The sequence below is a fragment of the Penicillium mononematosum genome (genome assembly GCF_028829835.1).
Source record: "Penicillium mononematosum strain IBT 11891 chromosome Unknown utg000001l:1.0-4488741.0:1.0-4491989.0, whole genome shotgun sequence".
Lineage (NCBI taxonomy): Eukaryota > Fungi > Ascomycota > Eurotiomycetes > Eurotiales > Aspergillaceae > Penicillium > Penicillium mononematosum.
Genome location: NW_026643271.1, coordinates 1998920 through 2016691, shown reverse-complemented (window position 1 = coordinate 2016691; position 17772 = coordinate 1998920). Strand labels below are relative to the sequence as shown.

At 51.3% G+C, this 17772-nt stretch overlaps 8 protein-coding genes across 8 annotated transcripts; 4 read left to right on the top strand and 4 right to left on the bottom strand.

Annotated features, from left to right (window-relative positions):
* Positions 1-1006: 1006 nt before the first annotated feature.
* On the top strand, positions 1007-3984 carry N7519_000721 (MCM DNA helicase complex subunit MCM3; the record flags this gene model as incomplete). Its single annotated transcript, XM_057287499.1, has 8 exons — positions 1007-1079; positions 1141-1159; positions 1213-1264; positions 1320-1366; positions 1421-1526; positions 1587-1850; positions 1909-3232; positions 3299-3984. 8 exons carry the CDS (start codon positions 1007-1009, stop codon positions 3982-3984), a joined length of 2571 nt encoding a protein of 856 aa, XP_057153582.1.
* Positions 3985-4565: 581 nt separating this feature from the next.
* On the bottom strand, positions 4566-5962 carry N7519_000720 (Spo7-like protein; the record flags this gene model as incomplete). Its single annotated transcript, XM_057287498.1, has 3 exons — positions 4566-5336; positions 5410-5636; positions 5719-5962. 3 exons carry the CDS (start codon positions 5960-5962, stop codon positions 4566-4568), a joined length of 1242 nt encoding a protein of 413 aa, XP_057153581.1.
* Positions 5963-6513: 551 nt separating this feature from the next.
* Positions 6514-8214, top strand: N7519_000719 (putative alpha/beta hydrolase; the record flags this gene model as incomplete). The annotated part of the gene is made up of 3 exons (XM_057287497.1): positions 6514-6690; positions 6770-7837; positions 7876-8214. The coding sequence occupies 3 exons, from the start codon at positions 6514-6516 to the stop codon at positions 8212-8214; spliced, it is 1584 nt and encodes a 527-aa protein (XP_057153580.1).
* A 318-nt stretch (positions 8215-8532) lies between these two features.
* N7519_000718 (uncharacterized protein) lies at positions 8533-9762 on the bottom strand (the record flags this gene model as incomplete). The annotated part of the gene is made up of 1 exon (XM_057287496.1): positions 8533-9762. The coding sequence occupies one exon, from the start codon at positions 9760-9762 to the stop codon at positions 8533-8535; it is 1230 nt and encodes a 409-aa protein (XP_057153579.1).
* Positions 9763-10163: 401 nt separating this feature from the next.
* Positions 10164-11348, top strand: N7519_000717 (TatD family hydrolase; the record flags this gene model as incomplete). The annotated part of the gene is made up of 1 exon (XM_057287495.1): positions 10164-11348. The coding sequence occupies one exon, from the start codon at positions 10164-10166 to the stop codon at positions 11346-11348; it is 1185 nt and encodes a 394-aa protein (XP_057153578.1).
* A 369-nt stretch (positions 11349-11717) lies between these two features.
* N7519_000716 (uncharacterized protein) lies at positions 11718-14260 on the bottom strand (the record flags this gene model as incomplete). Its single annotated transcript, XM_057287494.1, has 4 exons — positions 11718-12894; positions 12951-13807; positions 13932-14065; positions 14194-14260. 4 exons carry the CDS (start codon positions 14258-14260, stop codon positions 11718-11720), a joined length of 2235 nt encoding a protein of 744 aa, XP_057153577.1.
* A 972-nt stretch (positions 14261-15232) lies between these two features.
* Positions 15233-15628, top strand: N7519_000715 (Glutamyl-tRNA synthetase class Ib archaeal/eukaryotic cytosolic; the record flags this gene model as incomplete). The annotated part of the gene is made up of 1 exon (XM_057287493.1): positions 15233-15628. The coding sequence occupies one exon, from the start codon at positions 15233-15235 to the stop codon at positions 15626-15628; it is 396 nt and encodes a 131-aa protein (XP_057153576.1).
* Positions 15629-15837: 209 nt separating this feature from the next.
* Positions 15838-17105, bottom strand: N7519_000714 (Gfo/Idh/MocA family protein; the record flags this gene model as incomplete). Its single annotated transcript, XM_057287492.1, has 3 exons — positions 15838-16219; positions 16279-17004; positions 17065-17105. 3 exons carry the CDS (start codon positions 17103-17105, stop codon positions 15838-15840), a joined length of 1149 nt encoding a protein of 382 aa, XP_057153575.1.
* Positions 17106-17772: the final 667 nt, after the last annotated feature.

Genomic DNA, 17772 nt, shown 5'->3' with positions numbered 1-17772 from the left:
TCTTTCTACTCATAAGAGAAGGGAGGAGGGATCCAAAAAGACATCGTAGTGCCTACTAGTATCTTAAATGTAACATCGAGGACAGAGAGGGGATATAGACAGTCGGCTTCTCTTGTCTTTCTGAATCTTCATGTAGTACTATTTTGTCTATGCTCGGCTACCTTGGACTGACGCAGGCCGGTGCAAAGAATTATGCATCGGTACCTAGGTAGTGATCCAGCAGACCTCACACAGGTGCACTTGCGTACTCATGTGCTAAATATATTGTTGGATAGCTACAAGTCTACACAGCGCTAACGAAACATTCAAGGGATCTACGAAGGTTTTTGTTTTCGAAGAGGATTTAAGTGGAATTGAAAATATTTTCATTGTGGATCGATACCGCATAGAATCAAGGGACCTCACACAGCGCTCCATACCATCAACCAGAATGGAAGAGGACCTTTCAGACCTCCTCGACACCCACCAGGACCGACCGACCGAAGTCAAGACGTCGAGACCAGGTCAAGATCATCACCACTCCCTAGACCGAAACACAGACACTGCGGACAGCACGCGTGACAGTCGAGGCGGGAGTAACAAGGTTTCACTTTAGGGCATCGAGGACATGTAGTCATCAGCAAGGGTGGAGATTCTGTGGCTCTTTTAAAGAGTTTAGAAAGGGGACGTCTACTCTAAAGTGATTCTTTGAACTGTGGGAGGAAAAAAAGTCAGCGGAAAAGTTCAAAATGCCAAAGTCCAATGTGAAAACCAAGAAGGTTTCCAACTGTTGGGGGGGAGGAGAACGTACGTAGAGTCGCTTGAAGAAGAAGAAAAAGATCGGGGGGGATGGCGGCTTATATAGCCGGTTGAAAAATTATTCGCTGACTCAGCACGGCACGTGGTATCCGTGGGACGCGCCTTCCTCGCGTGCAACTTTACGCGTTCCACTTTAGCAAATCGGGAAATCCCAAAGCCCTCCCCCTCGAATCCCTCCTTCCCACCACACTATATTGCATCACACATCATGGACGGTTTACAACTACGTGATGAGGCCGCGCAGGATCGCGTGCGTGCCGCAACTGAATTTCTTGACCCTAGTAAGTCCATTGAGTTGTGTGTTGTCGTCCCTTGAGCTAACAAAGTTGTTTTTCTTTTTAGATGATGCACGGGCACGCAGGTTCGACCTCGACGATCAATATGCTATAATATACATCTAACAGATTGGAACAGTTACCGAGCGGATATTGTGGTTATGCTGAACAAGGGTGGGCGACGATTGACGGTGCGTGGATATGCGAAATTCCTTGCCAGGAGATGGTGCTGATAATTCTGGACAGGTCAGCATCGATGAAATCAGAGCACACAACCGGGAGCTTGCCGATGGGTAAATTACCCCTCTATAAGATGTGGAATTGGGTTCACCGACTAATGTATGTAGGCTGCTTTCTTCGCCGTTTGATTATTCACAAGCCTTTGACGCAGCCTTGAAGGCGGTTGTCAAAACCTTGCCTGGTCGGCCACTTAGAGAAACCTCGGATGATGCGGTGTGTATTCGGTTTTTGGACGATTCTTAGCAGACATTGAATGTCTAACGATATCGACAGAACTACTACTGCGCTTATGTCGGTGCATTCGGAGAATTTTCTTCCAATCCGCGCACGTTGGGATCAGAACACTTGAACCACATGGTCTCTCTCGAGGGCATTGTGACAAAATGCTCTCTCGTACGCCCGAAGATCATCCAGAGTGTTCATTATGTCGAAAGGAAGGATCGGTTTGTTGCCAGAAAATATCGTGATCAAACTATGGGTGCCAGCGGTGCAACCAGTTTGAACGTTTACCCTCAAGAGGACGATGAGAAGAACCCGGTGAGTCCAGCTTGGACAATCTGAATGGATTATTTGAGACTAATGATACAATTTCTAGCTTATCACCGAGTACGGTTACTCAACATATCTCGACCACCAGTCGATTTCTATCCAAGAAATGCCCGAACGTGCCCCGGCAGGACAATTGCCCCGAAGTGTCGATGTCATTTTGGATGACGACCTCGTCGACACTGCCAAGCCTGGCGATAGAATCCAGTTGGTGGGTATCTACCGTACCCTTGGTAACGGAGGCAGTGGCTCGTCGACTTTCCGCACCGTCATCATGGCGAACAACATTATCCAGTTGTCTTCGAAGAGCGGTGGAGGCATTGCAGAGGCAGTGCTTACGGATACCGACATTCGAAACATCAATCAGATTGCCAAGAAGAAGAATGTGTTTGACTTGTTGTCCAAGTCCCTGGCTCCTAGTATCCACGGGCATGACTACATCAAGAAAGCCATTCTCCTGATGCTTCTCGGTGGAATGGAGAAGAACTTAGATAACGGAACTCATCTTCGTGGTGATATCAACATCCTTATGGTTGGTGATCCCTCGACTGCGAAGTCCCAGCTTCTTCGTTTTGTGTTGAATACGGCGCCATTGGCGATCGCTACTACAGGTCGTGGTTCGTCCGGTGTCGGTTTGACTGCTGCTGTTACATCCGACAAAGAAACCGGCGAACGTCGACTGGAGGCTGGTGCAATGGTTCTCGGTGACCGTGGTGTGGTGTGTATTGATGAGTTCGACAAAATGAGTGATGTCGATCGCGTCGCCATCCACGAAGTCATGGAACAGCAGACTGTTACAATCGCAAAGGCCGGTATCCACACAAGCTTGAATGCTCGCTGCAGTGTCCTTGCAGCAGCCAATCCGATTTATGGCCAATATGATCCCCACAAAGACCCGCATAAGAACATTGCTCTCCCTGACTCCTTGCTTTCTCGTTTCGATTTGCTGTTCGTCGTGACCGACGATATTGAGGATACCCATGACCGAATAATTTCAGAGCACGTTCTACGCATGCACCGTTACCGCCAGCCTGGCACCGAAGAGGGTGCGCCGGTTCGGGAACAGCTCAATCAAACATTGGGCGTGGGAGGTGAAGACCGTCAAGATGCCAACGCGCCAAGTGAGGTCTTCGAGAAGTTCAATGTTATGCTCCACGGTGGCATGGTCGACGCTGCCAATGCTGGTCGCCGCCGTGGTAAGAATGTGGAAATCATTAGTATTCCCTTCATCAAGAAGTACATTCAATACGCCAAGAAGCGAATCACGCCCGTCTTGACCAAGGGAGCTGCCGACCACGTCATCGCCACATACTCTGCTCTGCGAAACGATGAACTCACTGGCAACAAGCGTCGCACATCACCCATCACCCCGCGTACCTGAGAGACGCTGATTCGTCTGTCTACTGCACACGCCAAGGCTCGCCTGTCTAATCGCGTAGACGAGAAGGATGCTAAAAATGCCGAGATCATCCTGCGTTTCGCCATGTTCAAGGAAGTGGTCGAGGACGAGCGCCGGAAGAGACGTAAGACCACATTTGACGATTCCTCCGACGATGACAGCGAAGCCGAACTCGATGACGACTCCGATGATGACACCAACGCCCGCGGCACATCGACCGCCACACCGGGTAGACGCACTGGCACAGCACGCACCCGCGGTACCGCAACGCAGTCTAGTGTTCCAGTCCCGGACGAGGACGAAGACCCAGACAGTCTATACACAGCCAGCCCTCGCGCTCAACGCTTGCGTTCGAGCCAGACAGCTCGCACCCAAACCCAAACTGACTCCCAGATGTCAATGGCATCCTCGCAGCCAGCCTCGCAACTCATCGAGTCCCAGACAGACTCGCAGTCCACTTCCGCAGACGTCCCGATCACGCCTGCGCGCATGACAGTCTTCCGGCAGACTCTGGGCCCGCTCATGGGCAAGACGGTGTTCAAAGATAGTGACACAAGCAAGATTGATGACTTGATCAATGCTGTTAATACTGCTATCCGGGAATCATCCCAACTTGGCGCTTCGCACGTCTTCTCCCGCCCCGAGGCTATCCAGGCCTTGCGGGTCATGAATGAGGACAATATCCTGATGTACCTCGAGGATGACGAAGATGTGTACCGGGTCTAATTTATCTGGGTTATGTGGCGCTGTCTATATTGTTCTTCTCCATGTGGAAAATAGCTAAAGAGGAGAATGCTGGATCTGCCTGCATCCAGTTTTACGAGCATGCTTTCTTGTCATTGCATTGGGATCGATATCGTCGCATGTTTTTTTTTTGGGGTTTGGCGTATGGCGTGGGCTTTGTGAGGGAATATTAGTGACTCAACACGAGAAATACGAATGAATACTCGATCCTTGACTTAAATCAAGACCTGAATGGTACATAGTCCTAGGCTAGCTCGCCTGCAATTGTACTGCCATGTTATGCCATGTGATCTAATTGGCAGACGTTTGTTCATTTGACACTGTAAAATGCAGTAAAATGGGAGATTTCCAAAGGAATCAGATGCAACACAACAGCATACATAGGCGAGGCAACCGAGTTCGTCTATAAGCACCGGCGACACCGCGCTCTAGAGATATGCATACACAGCTAATGCAAGTTTCCAAAAACAGCAATCTCAACAAGTGTCTGGCAAACATGACAAGAGAGAAGAAAAAACAGGGTATAGAGATATGAACAGCATAAGCATGAACAACATTTCGTGCTAAGGTGCAGTATTTTCCGGAACAGAATTCGGTATAGCCTCCTCTTTATCTTTCTCAACCATACCCATAGGCAGCACAGAGTCGTCAGACGAGAAGGACGGTGTACGCACACCCTCTCTGATCTGCGCCTGCGTAAGAGGCGACAGGCCCCGCCGAAGCGTTGAGCCCTTCCGTTTCCGCTGTTGAGGGCTCGCGTCCTGCCCGGAGGCGGTGCTTCCGCGACGGGGCCGACTAGAAGTGGAAGAGCGAGAGGAGGGACGGTCTTCGAAGCTGGTGTCGACGGGGGTGGTGCTGCGGGATGAAGTGCGCGAATGGGACTCGGAGCGGGTATTGCGGCGGGAGGAACCACGCTGCTCCTGGTTGAGTTTCGATATAGAGGGGCGGTGGCCGTGGCCTAGGCGGTGTTTGAATTCCGGCTCGATTGAGCGATGCAGGGTTCCTGCGACGAGGCGGCGGCGCTGGGAGGCGCGCCAGCCAAGCCCGAGTCGGCCGAGCCAGCCTCCTTCGGTTCGGGCGAGGTGCTGCTCGCGCTCGCGCAGTTTCAGGCGTAGCTGGGCACGGCGCTCGTTTTCCTTTTCCCAGAAGTCTGTGCGGTAATCGTCCCAGTTTTCGCGGAATTCTGGGGAGAATGACTTGGGTAGGAGGAGGAGACGGATGTAGTCTCCTCCCGGACTGAGGTCTTCTTCTACTAAGCTGGACCCGTTGTCGGTGCCGTTGTAGTACTGTTGGTAGTGCTGCCGACTACCACCAGCGCGTTTATCAGCGGGGCTCTGCTCCACAAAATGGTAATTTCCATTGGGGGGAGGGTAAAAACGGAGCGGAGAAGGGGAATAGGAATGAGACGTAAGACAGTAGCTCCTGCCAGAAGGGACCGCGGATGATGATGATCTTGGTGTTCATCACACGCAGGCCGCGATTGGAGACAGCGAGCCAGCGCCGAGGCCATCTGATTCCTCGTTCCCATTGCCCTGTACCCCAGACGAGCAGTGCGGTAACCACCCCGCCAAGCAGGGCGACTTTCTCCCCCATCTCCACCACCCAGTAGACGGAGCCGCCGACCCCGCGGCCATCTTCACGCGGGCGAAGGAAAAGGGCATATGCAAAATGGGCAAGCCAAGCGGCCAGTAGGAGTAGGGAAGAACGTATTCTGACGGCGACGTTCGCGCAGAGCCAAATACTGGGCTCGCAGTGAGGTTTCGAGTATTAAGAGGTTAAGGTAGATCTGGGGAGGGGAGGAGGGCAGGTGTGCCAGCGGGTCTGGGGTCGAGGGACGTTGAGGGGAGGAATCTGGCTGGTGAGCTTGAGATGACCGTAAGGAGCTCAATGGCTCTGGGGTGGATGCGCGAGCATCCGGTGTTGGGGCACCCTTGACCACCTGGTCTAGAGGCGAGGCCATGGTAGAGGAGTCCCAAGTATGAAAATAAATAACAAAAGCAAAGCTCGTCAGTTAAAGTCAAATCAAAACTTGGCCGATCCGGCCCAGGAGTGTCATTAGTGTCATCGCATGTGAAGAGGAGAGAGAGAGAAAGGCGGAAAGTTGAAAGCGAAGTTGGATCGACATCATCTGCCCAGTTGACTTGACTTCATTTTCTCTCTACAATAATCCTGCTTTGACCATTGCCCATTGCCCTCAACGAGGGGTTTCAATCATCATATTTCTTCTTTTCATCAGCTCTTTCCCATCGGATATTACCTCTACTGCCCGGTTTTGCGCATGCCACGCCTATCGGGGTTAAGCGGAGTGACCGATTTGTCTCCGTGCTCCCTGCTTATACGTCCATGAGCGCCACAGTCCAACTTTTGCTAGCAGAAACTGTCTGTTTTCCCAACTTGCGAACCGCAGGCATAACCTCACGACTTGCCTCTCCCTATTCAGTCCCTCAACACCAGACCAAACCTCGCTCAGCCGTTTTTGCCACCCTCCCTCGGGGACACCGACTGTCTTCAATGGCGTCAGAATCACTCAACTCGTCCCATGAGGACGTCCATGGGCGTCACCAACGTCCAGTTGAAAACAATACCGAGAGGATCTCGAGAACTCCATATGCGGCTCAGGCTGCTGCAGGCGCGGCAGCGGCGCGCGCATTTTTCCCATTGGGATACCGAGAAGGCTTCAGTCAATGGGTAAGCCACAACCAAGGAGCCCCCATTGCCGCATTCCCGCTGATGATTTGCTTTGTATAGTGGGCTCGTATACCTGCAGCAGCAGCCGAACACAAAGTCCTCTCTTATCTGCCTTACTTGCATCACCAGCCCCCCCACCCATCTTCAGACTGGAAACACAACAGAGCTCCCTGATGGCACTACTCCGACCAGCCTCGAGAGTGCAGACCCCAATCAGTTGGGTGAAGTTACCACCAAATCCCTTGATGACCCTTATGGCCCGCGCCGATGGCGTTCCAGCATGGTAGAACTGAGCGGGCAAGACCGCGCGCTCAATGAGTTCTCAGTGGAGAGGATTGGCGAGGAAGCAGACCAACATTTGGTTATGCTCCACGGCTACGGCGCCGGACTTGGCTTCTTCTATAAGAACTTCGAACCACTGAGCCGGTTGAAGGGCTGGCAACTCCATGCCTTGGACATGCTAGGCATGGGCCGGAGTACTCGACCCTCATTCAAAATCAAGGCAAAGGAAAGAGAAGACGCCATTAGAGAGGCCGAGGCTTGGTTTGTAGATGCCTTGGAAGAATGGCGCATCAAACGCAAAATTGACCGCTTTACCTTGCTTGGACACAGTCTCGGCGGGTACATGGCGGTTGCCTACGCGCTGAAATACCCCGGTCATCTGAACAAGCTTATCCTGGCGTCTCCGGTTGGAATCCCGGAGGACCCATACGCTGTCACTGCAGATGTGTCCGAGCCTCCGGCATCAACGTTGGCCAACGAGGTTACTCAAGACGAGCGAGATATCGCTTCATCTGCTGCCATTCTGGAAACAGCACCGAAGACAAGCGACGGTAGCTTTATCACTGGGCGCCAACCAGTTCAGGCTGATTCCGCTCCAGCTCCGCGACGGAATCTCCCTAAGTGGTTCGCGTATTTATGGGACGCCAATATCTCCCCCTTCAGTCTGGTGCGGTGGACTGGTCCTTTAGGGCCACGTATCGTGTCCGGATGGACTTCTCGTCGATTCTCCCACCTACCAGCCGAGGAAGCTAAGGCACTCCACGACTATTCATACTCCATCTTCAGTCTTCGTGGTAGCGGCGAGTACGCTCTAGCATACATTCTTGCCCCCGGTGCTTTCGCTCGCAGTCCTCTGATCCACCGTGTCCATGGTCTCGGGAGACAATTGATCCAAAACACAAGCGCCCTCCCCATCCAGTCGCCGCTTCCACCACTTCGTCTGACCCTTCGGCGCCCGCTCGGCGCGAGAAGGGTTTCCCCGTGGTATTCATGTATGGCGACCACGACTGGATGGACGTCTCTGGTGGCCATGCAGCAGCAGCTAGATTGGACGCAGAAAAGCGCAAAGCCCTAGAAAAGGCCACTCCAGAGGAGCAACGTACCGATGAAGGTTCCTCCAAGGTGGTCGTCGTGAATAAAGCTGGCCACCACTTGTATCTCGATGGCTGGGAGGAGTTCAACAGTATTGTGCTTACCGAGATGGAAGAGGTCAGCCAGAGGGAGAGAAGTCGTCAATCATGATGTGGATAGGAATTTCTCATTTTCGTGAATAAATGTCCTATCAAATATAGAGCTGGAGCGTGATGTTGATATCTTGTGGTGGATACTTTGTCCCTCCTTTATTGTGGCTTTTTCAATTTTTTTGCCCCTGGTATCTATGTGCCTCTCTCCCTCTTTTTATGGCTACAACTCTGTACGGTACATATTGACTAGATAGACTTGGACAGAATAAATGACACTTGCCATGAATACTCCAGTCGGAGAAGCAGCTTTCATGGCACTTTATTTATCATTTGTGCTGCTTGCGCCTCCCAAAGGAGGACACAAGAACCTCACCCTTCATCCAGCCCGATCCCAAGCAGTCTGGCCCCTCGAATTCGGTCCAGAGATACTTTGTCTCCGATGCCTAGGGCTGGTGGAATAATGCGCCATCAACCGCGCTAGCCCCGCCGATGAAGCCTCACGCTCTTCAGCCGAAGGACCAATACCGGGGGTATTATGCCCACTAGCACTAGGGCTAACTCTTCCAGAGAGAATGTGGCTACCAGAGGACCCAGGCCGTCTCAAAGAGAAGTACCCACCCCCGCCTCCGTTAGCAAAGCTCCCGCCACTACTATTGCTCCCAAAGCTGTGGCCCAGGCCATCTCCAGAGCTGGGGAAATGGGAGCTCGTGAACGTTGCGCCGCTGGTTGGGAAAGCTCGCGGGAGGACCCGTGACTGGGAATGCGAGTTCGAATCCAGCCGCGCGTATGGCTGAGGCGTCATGAACGGGGCCGTGAGTCCTGACGTTGACGACAATATCGAGTGGCCGTGCTCCCTCGAATGAACAGCTGCATTATCAGGTCCCGCTGACAGCGCCAGGGAGAGTCCCGTACCCGTGCGCCGGTCAGAGGTCGTTAGTGAGGAAGTCGTGAGCGAGCGGTGGTGGTGTCTAGAGCCATTCTGTTGCTTCCCGGAGTAGATGCCCTGTGAGCCCGCTGCTCCCGTCAGTGAGTGGAAATTGCTTCGGCCATTGCGCCAGTCAGCGCTTTCGGGGCTGTTTAGAGTGCTTCCGGCGTGTACACTTGTGCATAGCGTGACGAGATGCGAGGGGAGCTCGAGTCGGTTGTTTAGTGAAAGCCAGGCTCGCTCGTCCGCGTCAATGTCTACGTCTGGATTGACGTCGCCGCCAGTGCTATGTGTAGAAGAGGATGAGGTTGATATGGTGGCTTTCTCGTGCGGGATATGCGAGCTGCATGTTTTGGATGCCCGGTACGAGCGCCATCCACCTACGCCTTCGAAGTCTCGCCTTTCATCACCGCTTATGGGCAGGCTGTAGACGGGCGTTGGGGTAGATAAATTGTGGGCCTCGATCATGCTCCGTGCATAAGAGTTCATTTTACGGTTTGCTGGGTCATCCAGACTGGTACCAATGGCCCAGGACGTGAGGGAGTCATTTATCTTTCGAGGATGCGTCGTTGTTTGGCTGGAATTCCTTCTTGATCTACCAGCAGCTGGGGTTGTAGGTTCTGATGCCGTGAATGTCAATAACGACGAGGTAGGTGATGTTGGCACTGAGAAGAAATGCATGACCAATCCACAGAATAGCTCAACGCAGACTACTGATAGTCTGAGTATTAGTGCAAAGAGCGCAGCGGAGATTGTAACCCATGCTGAGAGAATGAGTGGGATAGAGATGAGTGCCAGGATAGGCAACCCGAGCAACGTTGATAGAGAGGACCACATTTGATGAATCAGTCTATATCCCCATAAAGGGACCAAAAGACCACAAGTCCATGATTATAAGACATTCGGCATTTTAAGACCAAACTCACCAAAAACAACAAATTGCGGAGAAAGCATGTGATTGATGCCCCAGGCACAAAACGCCAGTTACATCATTTCGGCAACTTTCAGCCTTGTATATCAAAAACTTAAGAAGCGAGCTCTAGAGGGCCTATTCTGATTGCCGTTGAAAATCCCCCAAAAAAATGCCAGAGGAGGAACCCTTCCCTTGGGATATTGGCATTTACGATGCCCACTGCCACCCCACCGACACATTGGCCTCGGTGGCCGACATCCCGCAAATGAAAGCGACAACACTGACAATTATGGCCACGCGCGGGGAAGATCAAGACCTCGTACAACAAACAGCAGTGTCACTCTCAGCCAAAGAAAGCCAATCAACATCAGACCGCGTAGTGCCCTGCTTCGGCTGGCACCCGTGGTTCTCGCATCAGATCTTGGACGACACTGCACAACCAACAGCTGCGCAAAACCCAGCTGACCACAAGTCCGCCCACTACGTCGCCGTCCTCACACCATCTCCAGTCGATGACCAGCCATTCATTGATTTACTTCCTGTCCCCAAGCCCCTCTCAGAACTAATATCTGAAACTCGAAACCGACTCCAACAGTTCCCGAATGCGCTAGTCGGGGAAATCGGCCTGGACAGGTCATTCCGACTCCCAAGTCCATGGACTCCAACGGACATCGAAAACAGAGATGACCAGCTTACCCCCGGCTCACGCGAGGGCCGGCGTCTCTCAATTTACCGCGTCAAGCCGGAACACCAGCGCACCGTGCTAAAAGCGCAGCTACAGCTTGCGGGAGAAATGAACCGTGCCGTCTCGCTGCATAGCGTGCAAGCGCACGGCGGGGTCTTTGAAGTGCTCAAGGAGCTCTGGGCAGGACATGAACGGGTTGTGCTGTCGCGACGGAAGAGGGACAAGCAGCGAGATGCAGAAGGCGCTGTATTTGATGATGACGAAGATGACGAAGAAGATAAGACGCCCGACAGATCTCAGCCCACTAAAGTAGCCGACCTCAGTGGAAAATCGTATCGGCCGTTTCCGCCTCGCATCTGTATGCACTCTTATACCGGTTCGGTTGAGCCCATTCGCCAGTTCTTGCATCGGTCGAATCCGTCGGATGTTTATTTCTCTTTCTCGAAACTTATCAATTTCTCCGGTACTGCTGGGAAGAAGGTCGGTGATGTTATTAAGGCTTTGCCTGAGGACCGCATTCTTATTGAAAGTGATCTCCATGTTGCAGGTGTGCAGATGGATGATGTGCTGGAAGACGTGGCTCGACAGATTTGTCAGTTACGTGGATGGGAGTTGCGCCACGGTGTCCAGGTGCTTGCGGATAATTGGCAGCGGTTTGTGTTTGGCTAGGCCTTGCATTTCATTTTTTCCTATTCCTGCATGGGGTGAGTTTCAGTTCGATTTCTGATTTATTGCAGTTTTCTTTGGCGGTTTTCTTAAGTTGTGCGATTAGCGAATACGCATATATGGCGCTATCTGGAACACTCTTGTACGTACATCCTTAGATATTGCCTAGGTGATTCATTCGAGATACAAAAAGGCCCCAACTAATTTTATCCGATATCACTATTTGCAATTATATGACGTGGTATATCTCTATCATTGTATGTGATCGTCTGTGACATGGTATCATGGGCTGGGCCTGTAGGTGTCTGTGGCCTGACATGGTCTCTAAAATGTATCGTGTATCTGCGTGCCCTGGCATGGCTCGTCTCGTCGTCAAAGTAGAAAAGGTGTGTGGAGAGCAGGCGATGGAAGAGATGACAGCTCTATACAGTCATCAACCAGAGGTAGCGAGTCAAAGCTAGCTATGTATCCATCCTCCATCGTGAATAAGATCGGCCATCGGGGCATCCTGCCAGTATATCTGCCGCCATTCATCTTCAAGCTCGGGCAGACCTTCCACGCCCACAGGGGAGGTAGGTCTACATCACCGAAGGCAAACAACTGTCGCCAGTCCGGGTAGTCGCGAGCTGGCTCAATGGAATCCACTTGCATGCTGCTTGAGAAAGGATCGTTCCTTTCTAGCGGGCCAACATTAAGCCGGAGAGGGGCAATCCAATTATTGAATTGAGGATTGGGTTGTGGTGAGAGGGTCGTCTGTTGGAGAGGGGTAGATTCGGGAGTGGCCACACCGAAAGAGAGTGGTCCGGGGGTTTGCATGGTAATTGATGGAACAGGAGAGGCAACGGGCATCTTATGCGCGTGATGAGTGTCGTTAAACGGCTTGGGTCGTTCCGTAGTTGCCATCCGAAGATCCTCTTGCAGACGCTTAGAGTCTTCGAAGAGTCGCAGGATTGTGCCAGCATGAACCCAGTATTGAGCTAACTCGCGCAGCGAGTAAGAGGCGGAATCAAAGCGGCGTAAGGCATTGATGGCAAGAACAGGATTGGAGAAGCGGAGCTCAACTCGGACTTGAATCATGGCCGTGAAGAGTGTATGGACGCCAGTGTACCAAAGGAACTTCAAGCGCTCATGCATCCTGAGCTCTTCGAATATTGAGGCTATAACCCCGGCGGCCGCACTACAAATTTCTGCATCGTGAGGGCCATAATCATCGGAATAGGCCGAGGCTCTTGGATGGGGCCGATGCAGCAGAATGAGGAAGTTGTTGTAGGTCAAATGGAGCATGGCGGACCAAGGGTCCATATCAGACGCACGAAGGCGAAGATTATCAGGAAGTTTCAGAGACCAGGTTGCCAGTGATCCGTCGGCTTCCTGAAGGACGGCCTTTCGCCGTTCCTCGCTTGCCCGAAGTCCAAATCGATCGCGAATGAGGTACGAAATCATCGTACATAGTTCGGTAAAATGGATCACATAATCTGCTTGTACAAGAGGGCCGCAATTCTCAAAATCGGCGGGCGTCAACGGAGACACATCGGAATCGTCCAAATTGCTAGATTGAAACTTGATTAGTATTTGCTGCGAAGTTGGTCGTTTGGGACGACTTACATCGCTTGAGGTCGGCCATATGACAGGGAAATCAACACATCAAATTGGACCAGAATGAACCAAACTCTCCGCCACATTCGCCGATCGCGAGTCACGAAGCTACTGGAGACGGGATTACGGTGCATTCCAAGTCCCGTGGCGATACGTGCAGCGGCTCCAACCCAAAAGTGAGCATCTGCAGCAACATCATCATCTGCGCTATCAGAATGCCACGTCAAAAGAAGGGCCGCTTGAACAAGAATGTCGCGATTTCGCTCGATACGATTGTCAAACAGATACTTGGTGCGGCGGAAAAAAATTTCTTTGAGAGCGTCTCGCTCTGCTTTTCCACGAGAAACATGCGCCCCAACTAGCAAAATTGCTTGAAGAAGTAGAACTGGCGGAGGATCTGCAGGATCTCGATTTCGGTATTGCGTCATGAATAAATCTTCGTCGACGATAGGGTACCCCGGATTGACGTATGTGAAATAAGCCTGGACCAATTCATCTGCCAGAGCCGGTTCTGGAAGTGTTAGAGCATCCATAAGAAGCTGATCGTGACCCGTCTTCATTTGACGCCGTGGGATTTCGTTGCTCGCAAAATGGTATACATCGTCATCTTGTTCTCGTTGTTGTCGGAACAAGAATGACATGTTGGAATGTTCATGTCCGACATAGAAGGCGCGCACGCCTCTTTGGATCTCTCTTCTGCCGGATTCCTCTTCATCTATCAATTTGACGAGATGTTGCTCCATCTCCGTGTGTGCCTCGTGGGCATGCGCCATATCGGGGCCGTGGCGGCCAAATGTATCCGATCCCGTGCCTTGCTGAAATCCATGTTGCGGAAGGCCTCCAGATACTGGTGTAGCATGGCCACTCTGGAATGCAGTTGGAAAACTTGGTGGTAGTGGTGTCCCCGCTGCAAGGGTCGGGTTTGAAGTGGTATCGGATGTGGGTAGAGGCCGAGATCGGATCGGAACGGGATCTCAGGATTGAGCGTACTGCAAGACGCTTTTTCTTTTCGTGTATGCGACAGTCGGCCTTTCCGGAGGCGCGACAGTTAGTGCAGGGTGTCCCGACGGTACGGGCATCGCAGCGAACCTTGCGCCGGTGACAGTGGACACAAGCTGCGGAGCCTAAGAGTTTTTTTGAGTCACCGGTCAGCGAGTCTGATCGCGGAAAAATAACCGATAACCGAGACCAAAAAGAGACCACAAATTAAGATGCACAATGACAAGGCAGACAGGGCATTGCAAGCGCTTACCTTGTTTGCGCTTGCTCACCCCATCCGCCGGGAGCGGCGAGGGGGCGTTATCGTTGACGGAGGACATGGTAGGAGTACCATCGACATCATTCGTCCAAATCGGCCACGATTCTGCATTATTCGAGTCACCAACACCAGTCACTTCAAGGCATCATGGGCGAACTCCGAAACGATTGCCGAGGATAATGCGACAAACAACGAAATCAAGAAACAAAAATGTCGGGAAGTTGAGGGACTGCGGGATCGGGTCTTCTGGTGGAGACTCACGTGGATGCGGAGAAGCGGATTATGTAAAAAATGGGCCTTGGAAGGTCATATTCTTGGGAATTGCCTTAGGATTTGATATATCGTATTCTCGATCAATGCATGTCTTAAAATTTATAGAATATCACTTTGTTGGGCTGAATATTGCCATTCCTCTAGTCCACAGGTCGATCTATGTTTGCTCGCACAACCGCAATATATTACGGCAAGCCACAGCTTAGGCATTGAAAGCCTTGTTTCTAATTCGCTATAAGTCAATACGATCTTTCAGCCACGGCCTTGTAGAATCAGGCTGGATCTGATAAGGCTAAGCTTTATTACTACTATGCCAGAAATCTAACAGCCGTGTTATATCGAATGGTCGGAGATCACTGATATTGGGAACGATGATCTTGTCCTCGCAGAATCTAGGAAGGGCCTATCCTATACGGCTGTATATCGCTGGCTTCCACTAGTCATTAGTGGCTGTGCTATCCTAGCCAGCTACTACGATATGGATGCCCTAGGTACTGTCCCGGGGTGGGCGGCGACTCACCTGGGCAGAATACCCCTCCACCAAATTTGAAATTTGTCTTATCGCCCACCTTTTTTATGCTTTACGCGTGAAGATTGTCAAGGCGACTGTCACTGGTTGTCCCGCTACCCCGTACACGGAAAAGCGCTCAAAGCATGTCAAAAACACCGCTCTTGGCGAGAAAGTGGTTGCTTTCTCCTCTTCTATCGTTCTAGAGCAGGTTGATGCCAAATCCTTCAAACAGGACGAGAGATCACGCTGATGAACTGGGGTAATGCAATTGTGCGCAAAATCTCCACTGATGACGCTACCGGTAAAGTGACACATCTGGAACTGGAGCTGCATATGGCTGGTGACGTGAAGAAAACCGAGAAGAAGGTGACCTGGTTGTCCGCCGAGGGCCAAACTCTGGTTCCCGTCGAGTTGGTTGACTACCTGCTTAAGAAGGACTCGTTGAGTGAGGATGATATCCTTGAGGATGTTCTCAATTTCAACACGGAGTTCCGTGTGAGTGGACTGGCCGATTGCAATATCTCCGAGGTCAATGTTGGCGATATCCTGCAGTTCGATCGCAAGGGCTTCTACCGTGTGGATCAGATTCCTGCTCCTGGCGACCCCGGTGTCTTCTTCAACATCCCCACCGGAAAGCAAAAGTAGATACCAAGGATATCGGACATGGCACTGCCCTATGTGGATAATGGATAGGTGAGCATTTGGCGCATTGCCTCTTAGACCCCGCCCATCCTCAGTTTGAGTGCCGTTTGATCTCGAGCTGCCGGATCGCCTGCGGGCGATGGCTTTTTTTTTTAATAATTCATTTCCATAGCAAATCCAAAAGTATGTACACCGTATGCGTATGCCGAAGACTAATTTTGAACAACACCATTAAGCCTAGCTTGCCCTTCCAGACCTGCCTTCATAATCATACCGAAGATCTCAAGATCTTTCTTAGCATCCTGTGAAGTGGTTTTAGCCGGCTTACCCTCAACAACAAATGCGTAAAGCTCCTTCATTTCCAAAGTATAAGCATCCTCGTACGTCTTCCGAACCACAGACTCCCGGAATGAGCCATCTTCCAACTTCTCACGAACGTGCATAGTTGTAGGCAACCCCTTGACGTAAGGCGAATCAAAGCAGATCTTGACAGTCTTATGCCCACCAAAGACCTCAATAGACGCATCGAAACGGGGGACGTCATCAATTCCGGACTCATAAGACACAGCAAAAGAGGGATATTGGAAAAGGGCACTAGAGGAGAAGAAATTAACATATCACCCGGAACCACAGATATGGAATTGGAAACTTACCTCCAGAATGGCGGTCCCTTCGCAGAGCATAGAGAAGCACCAAGCACACCCGTCGGCATACCAAGAGCCTCTCTCATGGCACTAAGATCATGGGAGCCAAGACTTCCCAAGTTCCTCCACTGAGCAGCAGTATCAGGTGTAACCGGAATCCCCAATTCTGCCGTCAAAGCCTGTTCAAGGAACTCGCTTGTCCGGCTCGACAACTCCTTCACATCCTCTGCTCTGTAATCAGAGAAAACCTTAGGAAACGTACCGGACTGACCAACAAAGTTCGAGTTCGGGCCGACGATATCGCGCACGCGCGCATAGCACACTTGATCAAAGCTTCCTATTTCCTTGACGGCGTCGATAAAGGCACTCGCATACCGCCGCATATATCCCACCATCAGCTTTCCGGAAGTTTGCTGCTCGAGCTCGATGAGCTGGTCCGCGTCTTGCAGGGAGAGAGCCATGGGTTTCTCGACGAAGACGACTTTGCCGTGTTTCAGGCCCAGTACGGCGTGGGGAACGTGGAAGGCGTCGCTGTTGGCAATCATCACGATGTCTACATCCGGGGAGGCACAGAGCTCCTCTGCCTTGCGAGTCGTTTTGGGTATGCCTCCAACGACCTTTTTGGCACAGTGTGCGAGCGCATTGTCGGATACATCACACAGGTAGGTGACTTGGAAGTAATCCGAGAGGAAGCCGAGAGTTGGAATGTGGGCAACTTGGGTGATTTCGCCACACCTGACTGGAGTATAAGTATCAATTGGTTACAGGCTGTACCTTTGGCAATGCGCTTCTTACCCAATTATCCCCACGTGAAGGATCCTGTTGCCGGCTGTCATCTTGAATGTGTGAGGTGATTCCTCAGCTTCTCCAATGACGTAATAGTTAGAGAACCTTGAGGTCCCAAGTCCGAAAGCTGATTCTAACAAAATCTCAATATAATTCGCGTATGATAATGAATATACCAGGTCGGATGCCTCGAATGAATGTGTTGGGTGAATTGAACTGACAGATCGCCGATCTGCTGCCCCGCGAGGTGGAACAGCTCTGGAGCCCCGCTGAACTTGGCTGAACTTCGGTCTGCGCTTTTTCTTAACACATTGGCCGAATACAACTCAACATGGATATGCGGAGTATTACAGGCCCTAAGGGAGAATATTTTATTGATTCCATTGGAATGTACAGATTGTAGACTTAGTCTTGGTCCTATACAAAACGTCCTGGCAGATCAACACTGAGTGGCTTCGATCACTAGCATCAATACCTACAATGCTAGAATCTTGTACAGGCTAGGTCAATACTCTGAAGGCATGGTCAAAGGCGCCGCAGTGCAAGACATCTTTTAAAGAATGCCGGGAATATGATAAAACCACCAAATATAAGCATGTAGATACCCAGGTAGTTTAACCATTCTCTTGCTATAAGCATACTTGAGATTTTCTACTAAAAGTTGATAGGTACATTACTAGGACTTCGTTTACACTATTTACGCTATACTTTCCATGT